This window comes from Notothenia rossii (assembly GCF_949606895.1).
Source record: "Notothenia rossii genome assembly, chromosome: 3".
NCBI classification, from domain to species: domain Eukaryota; kingdom Metazoa; phylum Chordata; class Actinopteri; order Perciformes; family Nototheniidae; genus Notothenia; species Notothenia rossii.
The window spans coordinates 34,266,961-34,279,518 of record NC_136901.1 but is presented as its reverse complement, the minus strand read 5'-3'; the positions used below and the strand labels follow the sequence as shown (position 1 = coordinate 34,279,518).

At 47.9% G+C, this 12,558-nt stretch overlaps 1 protein-coding gene across 1 annotated transcript; it reads left to right on the top strand.

Moving 5' to 3' along the window:
- Positions 1-7,427: 7,427 nt before the first annotated feature.
- Positions 7,428-12,457, top strand: LOC307032790 (uncharacterized protein). The gene is made up of 2 exons (XM_079671048.1): positions 7,428-10,728; positions 11,827-12,457. Exon 1 carries the CDS (start codon positions 7,433-7,435, stop codon positions 9,728-9,730), a length of 2,298 nt encoding a protein of 765 aa, XP_079527174.1. The 5' UTR covers positions 7,428-7,432; the 3' UTR covers positions 9,731-10,728; positions 11,827-12,457.
- The last annotated feature ends 101 nt before the right edge of the window (positions 12,458-12,558 follow it).

Genomic DNA, 12,558 nt, shown 5'->3' with positions numbered 1-12,558 from the left:
ACCAAAGGAAAACACAGGCTTTCATACTAAAACACAGGAGGAGGTGTGTACGTGCTTTCCCCCAGAGGTCATCTTATTAGCAGAGACCAACACATGGCCTGTCGCACCCAATCAGTGCGACACAGCAGAAGAAACCCGGAAACAAAAAGTGTCTTTCAGTTTGACGAAGACCAGACACCTTTTGGTGTCTGGTACGAACTTGCTCTCAACAACAAGTTTCCTTATCTTATTTCACATCTTGTAGCCAGCACACACACATCCCCTTTATGGCCCTTTGTCCCTGAGTCCATCTTCCCCCCTTCAGGTTACCACACACAAGTTAAAAGTATGTTTTAAGATATAGTTGTTATAGTTGGCTAAATATACGTAATACATGTAAATCACTTTCATATCAATAATAACGAGGAACACATTACCTATGCTCTTAAGCAGTATTAGAGATGCTTTTCAAATAGTCAAACTTCACACAGGCCCAATATAGAGAACACACTCATTTGTCCTACAGCCTTTCCATTTGTTTGAGCTATCGTTCACATCTTTACTTCAAATAAAAGGTTTCACATTGCATATTTCCAGCTTCCTTTACACATACTGTTATTATTAATACAAAGTAACCAACCACACATATCTATTGAAAACAAGTCGATTTCCCTGATAATTGACATGCTGAAACTCTTCGGAATGTGTCCCCTCCCCCAGCTCTCTCGTCCCTGTCATAAAAGCTGCTTCCATTTCATATAGAATAAGAAAACATGTTTAAGCTAATTTCTCCACAATGTTTGTAGCCATTTAGTACCCGCACATGAAAGAATAAGAACAGAGGTATAGTTGAACAGTAATCATGTAGCACATATATTTACTGCAATGAAAACACACATATTTGCCCCAAGCATGTGTAACGCACCCCCTTCTTTTACGAGGGAAACATTCCAGAGTCTTGGAGCTATCCCCAAATTAGGATGTCCCCTGCTCCCATCCTTCTCTAAACACAAAGACTTTACCTCAATATATTGGGGAGGGAAAATATACTTTGTCCCTTCAAATTTAACACACCTGAATATATATAAGGTGACATTAAAATGAATATACCAGATTTAACTTTCCTGCCATAACACGTTACTTTAATACTTCAAATAATTCAAATAATCCTTCAATACGCAGAAGCAATAAAGAAAGTAAGGGGAACAATAACAATCAATAAGACCCCTAGTGGAATGGAGCAGAGCATTACAATACAAAATGGCAGGAACACACCAAAAAGTAATCTTCAAATCCAACCCCACAGCGCCACCAAGAGCAAAGAGGATGATGATGTTCTCGGAGTGAAAAAGGTGAATTTTGTGGTATTCATATGCCATACTGTAAATGTTGCATTACAGTTAAAAAAGAAAAGTGATAGAATCAAAGCCATTGTGGAGGCAGCTGGAAAATTCCTAGACATGAAAGATATTAAAGCAGATCAGATACATGCAATGTTAGCTATAAATGGAGCTGGGGAAAATGAAAATCAGGATGAGGGTTAGATCCTTAATCATGGTGCTGCACATACTACAGTGGAACACAAGAATGGTCAAGAATTCAAGAAATATGTATATGAGCTAGAGGTGGTCCCTGAGGTAATATGTGTGCAAGAAACCTGGTTACGACCTCAATTAGACTTTGTCATTCCAGGATTTAGCTGTATAAGGCATGACAGAGCTAATAGTCAAAATGGTGGAGGGTGTGCCACGTTTATCAAAGATGGTGTGGCATATAGGGAGGTGCAATCTCCTGATGATATAGAGTGTATTATAGTGGAAATTTGCAACCCTAGGAAACAAGATAACATTAGGATAATCAATTTATACAACCCATGTAAAAATCTAACCACTGATATATTTAAAAAAATAGCAGGCAATAAACATAGGAAGGAAGTTTGGTGTGGTGATTTCAATGCACACAACAGTCTATGGGGCAGCAACCATACAGATAGTAACGGAAATATTGTGGAAGAAATGCTGGAGGAAAGAACACTAGTATGCCTTAATGATGGACATGGCACAAGAGTAGATGTACACAGGGGGAAAGTCTCATGACTGGATCTGACATTAGTGTCAAACTGTTTGGTTCATACATGCAAATGCTTTGTTTTGAATAACTCCACTGTAGGAAGTGACCATTATCCAGTGCTTACTAAAATGAATACTAATGTATATATGCAGGAAGGAGGTGCTTTGCTAAAGCTGATTGGGGGAAATTTAGGATATGGTGTGAGGAGTCGGTACACCTGATAACATCAGAGGGAAGCATAGAGGTCATTACAAGCCAAATAACGCAACATATACTGAATGCAGCAGAGAACATTATACCCAAAACAACAACCAAGGGTAGGAAGAAAGTGGTGGAATGAGGAATGCAGCAGGGCTATTAAAGAGCGAAATAAGGCATTTAGAGAATTAAAGAAAAACATGACGCAAAATAATGTTATAGAGTTTCAAAGGAAAAGGGCAGCTGCTCGAAGGACAATTAAATATACAAAAAAGAGAACATGGAGAGAATTTTGTTCTACCATTGGCAGAGGAGTTAAATTAGGTGATGTCTGGTCCATGTTTAAGCGGATGAGTGGGAAAAGGAAATCCATTAAAATTCCAGCCTTGGTGGATGGGGAGAGGCTGGCAGTGACAGATAAGGAGAAGGCAGATATGTTAGGAAGGACACTTGCAGCAGTACATAGTGGGGAGCATCTCAGTGATATGCATAGGCAGCAAAAACACTAGCAGAGAATGAAAACGTGAAGGAGAAGAGACAGGATAATAGGTCGGCTCTAGATGTGGAATTTACAATGTCAGAACTCAAAATAGCCTTACAAGGTACAGGATATACAGCCCCAGGAAAAGACCAGCTATGCTATGTTTAGACAATTACCTATGGAAACTATGAAAATGGTGTTGAGTCTTTTCAATAAAATCTGGAGAGAAGGAGATATGCCAAGTGTGTGGAAAACAGCAATCGTGCAACCATTCAATAAGCCAGGGAAAGATACAGCTAACCCTAGTAACTACAGACCAATAGCTCTTACATCACACCTATGTAAATGGATGGAAAGGATCATTGTCCGTAGGCTCTCTCATGTACTGGAACAGAAAGGGCTGCTGAGTAGTTTTCAGAGCGGATTTCGTAAAGGGCGTTCCACAATAGATGCGCTAGTAAGAGTGAGTAACGATGTGGAAAAAACATTGAAAATGGAAGAGATAATGGCAATAGTGTACTTTGACATTGAAAAGGCGTATGACTCTATGTGGAGGGATGGGTTACTGATCAAATTGGGTAGAATGGGTATTGGAGGGAGAATGTACAATTGGGTAAGGGCCTTTTTAACAGACAGGACATTTAGAGTAAAGGTTAGAGCAGATATTTCCAACTATTTTGAAATAGAAAATGGTATTCCCCAAGGGAGTGCAGTCAGTCCAATATTATTTAACATCATGATTAATGATATATTTACATGCTTAGACACATGCATACAATCGGCTCTGTACGCAGATGATGGGGCTATTTGGATGAGGGGAAGAAATGCCCCATACGTAATGGAGAATATAGCTAGAGCGATTACAAAAGTGGAGAGGTGGTCATATAACTGGGGATTCAAAATGTCAGAAAGCAAGTCATGCTACATGGTATTTACAAACAAACGCAAGATTGATGGCCAACAGCTAACAGTATATGAGCGTCCAATGACAAAGGTGAATGAGTTCAAATACCGAGGACTGTGGTTTGATAGCAAATACACATGGAAAATGCATATTAATCAAGTGGAAACAAAATGCAAAAAAGTATTAAATTTATTGCGAGCTGTAGCTGGATGCAACTGGGGCGCAGATAAACAAGCATTAATAGACATTTACAGATCAATTATGAGGTCCACAATAGACTATGGTTGTATAGTATATGGAGCAGCAGCAAAAACATCGCTTTTAAAAATAGATAGAATACAATATAAAGCATTGCGGCTGTGTATTGGAGCAATAAAGTCATCCCCTATTAATGCAGTTCTGATAGAAGCAGGAGAGACACCTCTGGAGATCAGAAGAGAGAAACTTGCTCTGTCATACTGGGTCAGACTACAAGGTAGTGGAGAAGAAAATATTCCAAACAGAATATTACAGGATTGCTGGGAATATGCAAAATTCCAGGGACGTGGGTTTGGCTGGACGAGTAAGGAAAGAACGAGGGCATATGGAGTGGAGAATATCACGTTTGCCAAAGCAACCCCATTTAGCAGTGTTCCCCCATGGCTGTTCCCAGAAGCTAAAATAGATATGAGTATTGTAGAAAGGAAAAAAGAGTGGCAAATAAATGAAGTGGGAATTAAAACAAGTATGTATGTATCTGAACGAAAAGTACTACAATTACCTACACATTTATACAGATGGCTCTAAGAACAAGGAAGAGCGTGTTGGAGTTGGCATATACATCCCAGACTTTAAAATATTTATTTTAAAAAGAACATCTGATCAATTATCAGTGTATACAGCAGAAATGCTTGCTGTAATAATAGGATTGCAGTGGGTTGAAGAGGTCAGACCAGATAGGGTGGTTATATGTACAGATTCATTGTCCATATTACAAAGCATACAATCAACAACAACTACTAGAGAAGACATTCTCATAGAACTGAATCATAGCCTGTTAAGACTGCACAGAAGCGGCATAGATCTGCAGTTCTGCTGGGGTGCCTGCACATGAGGGGGTGAAAGGGAACGAGTGTGCTGAACGATTAGCAAAAACTGCACTACAAAAGCAAATAACACTACCAGTTCAACTTGGTAAAGGAGAAGGAAAAGCAGTCATTAAGAAGAAAGGGATGGAGATCTGGCAGAAAAGGTGGGAGAAAGACCAGAAAGGCAAGGACTATCACAAAGTACAAAATACAATTACAATTAATATTCATAAAGAAAGAAACAGAAAGGAGGAAATCATGATGGCTAGACTCCGAATAAATCACACAGCTTTGAACAGTACGCTGTATATCATGGGGAAAAGTGACAGTAACAAGTGTGGGAACTGTGCAGTAAAAGAAGATGTAGAACATATCTTGTGACATCTATAAAGCGGAAAGAGAACAATTAAAGGCTAAAGTCTTAGAGGCAGAGAGGGAGTGGAGTGTGGTTGGTGTTTTGGGAACAAAAGGAGAGGGAGTAAAAGCTACCAGAAAGGCACTGTTTAAATTCTTGAGTGAAACTGGGGTAGGAAAAATAATTTAAAATTAGGTCAGGAAAGAACATAGATTTTTTTTTTTTTTTAATTTAATGGTTTTATTGATTTATTTATTGATTTTAATTTTATTTTGATTAGAACATAGGTTATATTTCGTATATGGCTTCGCCCTCTAAGGCTATCGCTATTGGGTAATCCCCCTGCGCCCCCGCTGAAACACTTGTAGTCCACGCCCACCCGCAAGGTGGGCCCCACCCTCGGGCCTCCTTCCGGTATAAATAGGAAGGTGGCCCGGCAATCTGCTCCCTCTTTTCTTCAGCAACCGTCAGAGTACTGAAGCACAGGAAAGGAATTAGAGTCATGAGCAACAATTGTGTCCGTGATTGTCCCTCATGTAAAACGGGGTACATCATGAGCTATGATCTACACGCGATATGCGAATCCTGTCTGGGGCCAGAGCACGCGTACGCGGCTCTCAACCAGCAGGTCGCGTGTTCGCATTGTGCCCGTCTCCCATCAGCCGACAGGCAGCGAAGAGCGGACGCTCTAGCTGCCGCGGCTGAGGAGGACGACTGGCCAGTCCAGGAGCACAGGGACGACAGCCTGTTTCTGGAGCCGAGTGGTGGGCAGGAGTCGGACGACTCCTACCCCGTTTCCCTCCATGGCTCGCCATGCGGCTCTCCCCTCCCCCCTCTCCCCCGGACGGGGGAGACGGGGTCGGAGCGTGGTACGGGTATGGCGGCCGAGCACGCGGTCCCCTTCTCCGTTGCCACGGCACTGCCGGCGTTGGGGGGCATCATGCTGGAGCTGCCGGAGATCATCGGCAAGGCGGCAGCCTGCAAGGGTCTCCTCGTTCCCCTAGGACGGGAAAAGGTAGCTCTGGATGACATGGCCGGAGTTTTTTCCCGCGTTCAGACGGGCAGGAGTGACCCGATCTGGCCGCGCTTCCCAGCCATTAGGAGGTACCAGGAGGGGGCTGCGGCAAACCCGAGGACCCTGAGGGCTCCGGTGGCCACCTTTGTTCCCTTCACTAAGGTGGAGGGATTCACTGACGAGGGTTTCGCAACCACCCCCGCTCTGGAGCAGAACTTGACAGCGTTCTTTGGGGTTAAGCAGGCCAACTTGGTCGCCGGACGGCGCCCTGTGTTGGCCTCCCCCAAGGATCAGTATGTCGCCCGCCAGGCTGACCGGGCGCACCAGTGTGCGGTTCAGGCGTCTGCGGCGGCGAACAACATCGCGTTGCTGGCAAACTCGGTGGTTACGCTGGTGGAGCGGTCCACCACTGTGGCTCCAGAGTAGGCGGAGGAGATCGGCAAGGCGGCCAGCACGGCGCTCACGCTGTGCGCGTCCGTGGCTGTCTCCCAGGCGAGGATCGAAGCGTGGATGACGCAGATCCAGCGCCACCTCTGGCTGCAACAGGCGGCTGTTACAGAGCCGGCCAGGAAGGTCTTGCTGGACGCTCCGATCAGCTCGGAAGGGCTGTTCGGACCCCAGTTTTTGGCCATGGTAGAGGCCATGAAAGCGGCAGCGGAGCAGGCGGATGATATCCGCCAGCACGTTGGCTGGCTCCAACCTGCGGCGAAGCCGGAGCGGCACCAGCGGCAGCAGCAGCAGCAGCAGCAGCAGCAGCAGCAGCGGCCAACCCGGCCACAGCGGCAGGCAGAGAGACAGCCGAGGCGGCAGACTCGCCCGTCGGCGGCGGCAGGGGCACCGTCCCGAGCCTCCGCCCCCCCATCAGAAAAGAAAAAAGAAAAGTACTCCCGTTCGTCGTCTGCTCCACGAGAGCCGCCGAGGAAGCAGAGCCGGCCCTGACGGTTTGGGGGGGAGTGTGAAGGAAATAAAAGAAGCTTCATTTCCAACCTTTTGTCGTCAGTTTCAAATGGGTTTCACATATCCCCCACTCTGGGTGAACCAGCTGCCTATGACCTATCGGTTAATAGCCAGCAGGGTTCGTTACAAAAGCCTGCACATTTGAATCTATCGGTTAATAAGTTACAGAGCGCAGTAACTACGCCAGCTGCCTCCAATCTGTTGATTAGTAGGCAGCGGGGTTCGCTGCGGGGGCCTGATGGTTATAACTTTTCGGTTATTAAACCACAGACCTCGCGGCATTCCTCTGTCCGAGATCTGCCACCTACACAAGGTCACAATAAGCCCATGAGCGCCGTGGTAACGCCTCATGTGGATATTACTGCACACACCTCTACTCATCCTCTGAGCGTGTACGCGCCTCACGATGAGAGTCGGAGTGAAACGCAGCGTGTGGAGGCCCCCTCACAGCCCTTTCGCTCTAGGCCCACTTTGGGTTGCCTCACGGGCAGCGGCGGCGAGGGCTCTGGCGTGGCTCGTCGTCATGACAACCACAACACATCTCGAGCATGTGCGCCCGCTCTCAGAGTGTTTCTCGGAGTGGCAGCGCGTGTGTCTGATGGACAGATGGATGAGCAGGCTGATCAGCAGAGGATACACCCTGCAGTTCGCCTCCCCCCCCCCCACAGTTCAATGGGATAAAGGAGACACGCCTGTCATCCCGGGAACAGTGTCGGGCGCTCCAAGCAGAGCTACGGGAACTCCTGTTGAAAGAGGCTATTTCCAGGGTTCCCCGAGGGGAAGAAAATCAGGGATATTACTCCCGCTACTTCCTTATCCCGAAAAAGACGGGGGGAATGAGACCCATCCTCGACCTGTCAGCGTTCAACGAGGCAATAATGAAAAGGCTGTTTCACATGCTGATGGTCAAAAGGGTGCTAGAGTGTGTGCACCAGGGAGACTGGTTCACCTCTATAGACCTAAAGGATGCATACTTCCACGTACCCATCATCCCACAACACAGGAAATTCCTGCGGTTTTCATTCCAGGGAATATCGTACCAGTACAACCGTCTGCCGTTCGGTTATTCCCTGGCTCCTCGCACCTTTTCGAAGTGTGTAGAGACGGCATTGCAGCCGCTACACAGAGGAGGGATGAGAGTACTATTTTACCTGGACGACCTGCTGCTGATGGCTCGCTCCAGGGAGGAAGTGGCTTTACAGACGGTACAGCTCATATCGCATCTGTCAAAGCTGGGTTTCATGATAAACTGGAAAAAGAGCTGTCCTCTTCCCTCCCAGAGTATTGTTTACCTGGGTGTGGAATTGAACTCAGCCCGCATGAGAGCGCGACTCTCACGGCAGAGAGTGGAGACGCTGACAGCTCTCCTTCGACGCGTCACACCCGGCAGCGTGGTGACAGCCCTCTCCGTGATGCGGCTGCTCGGCATGATGGCAGCCGACCACGGGGTGATTCCCCTGGGTCTCCTTCACATGAGAAGACTCCAGAGGTGGTTTATTCGCCTACGCATCGACCCCGTGCGACAGAGGAGGCGCATGGTGGTCATCCCTCTGTCCGTGGGTTCAGACTTAACCTATTGGAAAAGTCCCCACGTCCTGTCAGAGGGTGTGGCCCTTACGTCACACATCTCGGTGTTCACAGACGCATCTCTCTCAGGGTGGGGAGGAACGTGCATGTCGCAGGCAGTGGGGGGACAGTGGCCGGCTCACATGTCCTTCCAAATAAACGTGCTGGAATTGATCTCCGTACGGAGAGTAATTCAGCATTTTGCCTCGCTGCTGCAGAATCAACATGTATTGATTCGCACAGACAACAGAGCCGCGGCAGCCTACATCAATCGCCAGGGCGGGGTACGCTCAGCGCAGCTTCTGAACACAGCCAGACGGCTGTTGATCTGGGCGCGCGCGCACCTACTCTCCATCAGAGCACTGTATGTGCGCGGCGAGTTGAACAAAGGGGCAGACCTCATGTCCAGAGGAGGCCCTCGCCAGGAGGACTGGAGCCTACACCCCGAGCTGATCGCCCAGGTTTGGAGCCGGTTCGGGATGGCGGAGGCGGATCTGTTCGCCGCACGCGGGAACGCGCAATGCGCCCTCTGGTTCTCCCTGTCAGCGCGGGACCTTCCCCCCCTAGGGGTGGACGCGTTCGCACATCGTCCATGGCCCAGGGGACTGCTGTACGCCTTCCCCCCAGTCCCGCTGATTCCCCGGTTTCTGGACCGAGTGCAGGAGGAGGGGCTGTCAGTGATCCTGATTGCCCCGGAGCGCACGGGCGCTTCCTGGTTTCCATGCCTACAGCGTACGCTGTCAGGCAGACCGTGGGAAATTCCGTGGCGCGGGGACGCTCTCTCGCAGGTGGAGGGAGCGATTTACAGTCACCCAGTGATAGGCCAGCGCCTATGGGCATGGCCCCTGAACGGGAACACTTAGAGAGGTTGGGTCTCTCTCAAGATGTTGTACGCACCATTCAGGGCGCCAGGGCCGCGTCTACCAGAGCGACCTACACAGCCAAGTGGGCAGCGTTCCAGCGCTGGTGTGTAGAAAGAAGCCTGGACCCCACTACGTGCCCCCTGCCTCACGTGCTGTCATTCCTCCAGCTGTTGTTGGACAGGAATTTGGCTTTCAGCACAATCAAGGCATATGCGGCTGCCATATCATCTTGTCACGTGGGTTTCGGAGCCGGGACGTTGTTCAGTCCCCCCTGATGAAACGCTTTCTGCAAGGGGTACGAAGACTCAGACCGGTGTCACGCGCACTGGCGCCTCAGTGGGATCTGGCTTTGGTGTTACGAGCACTAAGCAAAGCCCCATTTGAACCGTTAGAGCAGGTTCCCCTTAAAATGTTATCAGCCAAAGTAGTACTGCTTTTGGCTCTAACATCAGCAAAAAGGGTGAGTGATCTATCCGCTCTCTCGGTGGCCCCGTCATGCCTCCGGATCCAAGGAGATGGCAGTTCGGCTGTGCTACGGCCTAACCCAGCCTTTATGCCAAAGGTCATCACAAGCACTTTTAGGTCAAGAGTGATCACCCTGGATGGGTTTTTTCCGCCTCCTCATAAATCGGAGGAAGAAGCCACATCTCATCTCCTCTGCCCGGTGCGCGCGCTGTCCTGCTATGTGGCGCGCACGGCGGCCTGGCGCCGTTCTCAGCGCCTGTTCGTGCACTATAGAGAGCGCTCGATCGGGCAACCTCTGTCTGCACAACGGCTGTCACACTGGCTGTGTGAGGCTGTGTCACAGGCATATGTCTCCTCTGGGGTGGAGCCCCCGGACAACATCAAGGCGCACTCCACCAGAGGAATTTCCTCCTCCACGGCTTTGCACGGAGGAATGTCAGTGGAAGATATTTGCACGGCTGCATCTTGGTCTTCCCCCTGTTCATTTATTCATTTTTATTTGAGGGATGTCTCCCATTCCTCTCTGACACACCCTGTACTGGGTGTCCTGTCGGGGTGAGTGATGTCAGGGAGCCGGCTGTGCGCCTCTCTCTCTCCTGCCTTTTGGCACGCGGAGAGCGGCCCATTTCCCCTGAGGGATGTTCCTTTTTCCTCTAACACACTTTGTACGGAGTGCCTGGTCAGAGTGAGTGACATCAGGGATCCAGCTGTGCGCTCTCCTGCCTGTCTGCACGCAGAGAGCTGCTGTTCCCCCACTACGATCGCAGGACGAGGTGGGACTTTCGTCTCTACTTTCTCACAGCGGCCGGTATGTATTGTTCCCAGCCTTCACCCTGTCGGGAAGATAGGCATGTTTGCTATGTTCCAGGTACGGTGATGAGCCATTACGCATGGCACATCAGGCAGGGGGGTGTTATTGAGCAGGTATGTCTGTGCTTCTAGTGCCGGGCGGACCCAGTGGGGCGCAGACTACATCATGCTTCGCCCTTAACCCAATAGCGATAGCCTTAGAGGGCGAAGCCATATACGAAATAGAACTGAGGTTACCTACTGTAACCCCAGCTTCTATGAGTAAATGGCGCAGCCCTCTAAGTGCGGGGCCCCACTGGCTCTACGAATAGCTGAAGAAAAGTTATGTTGTATGGGAGCAGATTGCCGGGCCACCTTCCTATTTATACCGGAAGGAGGCCCGAGGGTGGGGCCCACCTTGCGGGTGGGCGTGGACTACAAGTGTTTCAGTGCTGCGCGGGGGCGCAGGGGGATTACCCAATAGCGATAGCCTTAGAGGGCTGCGCCATTTACTCATAGAAGCTGGGGTTACAGTAGGTAACCTCAGTTAATGAGTTGGAATGATGTGATGATGCATACTCATGTACAGTAGGTGGCGGTAAGCACCTTTTAAGTTGTTTGCAATCCGCCAAAAGCAAGTGAAGAAGAAGCAGAAGGTATTATCCAAAAATCCAGAAAATGGTCAAACTGGTTGTGCATTTTATGTTCCTGAATTAAAGGTCAAAGTGGGAAAGCGAACGAGTGATCACATCGCATTATACACAGTAGAGATGATGGCTATCTCACTAGCACTTCAGTGGGTAGAGGAAATACAGCCAATGCGAGTGGTCATTTGCTCTGACTCCAGCGCAGCTCTGGAGAGTATAAACAACTTCTCTTCAGAATGTCGTCAGGATATTTTACACATCATGTTTAGGTTAGGCCATTTGGGAAGTGTGTGTGTGTGTGTGTGTGTGTGTGTGTGTGTGTGTGTGTGTGTGTGTGTGTGTGTGTGTGTGTGTGTGTGTGTGTGTGTGTAGCCTATAGATTGTATTTTGGAAAAAATGACAAGTCGATCTGTGACTCAAAATTCATATTAATAATGTTAATGTGTGATTTATATATTCACTCCAATCAGGCTGAAGAAAATGGAGTTTGGAGGAACTGCAAGACCGTCTTGGTGGTGAAACTTTATTTATACTGTGTCTGTACTACTGTTGAAACTGTGCTAAATACACACCCATTACTCAACATATTTTGAATTAAAACTGAAATAGGGAGATTAATAAAGTGGAATGATATAATGTACTATCATTTAAAATTGTGTAATTCTCCCCTTTTCCTGACTTTCAGTGTGGATCACATGGACGCGTGTCTCCATTCGGCTGATACTGATGCTCTGCAAATGGGTTGCTGCATTTTGTCCTGTAAATCAAATAAATATATGTATGTTGCATTTTATTTATTACTTCTTTCTTGTTTATCCTGACAAGATATTTACAAAATAAATGAAAGGTTATTGTTTTATTTTGTAAAATAATTCAGTATCAACTATTTGGTGCTTTAAAAAAAATAACTTTACCTAAATACCAGGTCAAATCATCATGTGTCAATGTGGTTGAAACACCTCAAACATGATGAGTTTATCTTTAATGGTGTGACATTTTCCTGTCATAGCAGGTTGAAATATTCACTTAATTTCTGCAAACAATTTCGGCTTGCATTTTAAGAGCCTTGGTAATAAAACTTCTTCATTCAAATGCTTACTCACTTCATCTCATTGAAAGGAGCCATTAGTGTCACCTGTGCTTGAGCGCTAGCTTGATTGCTAATGAGCAGCACCTGTGGCTGTAACACCTGACTGCCTCTG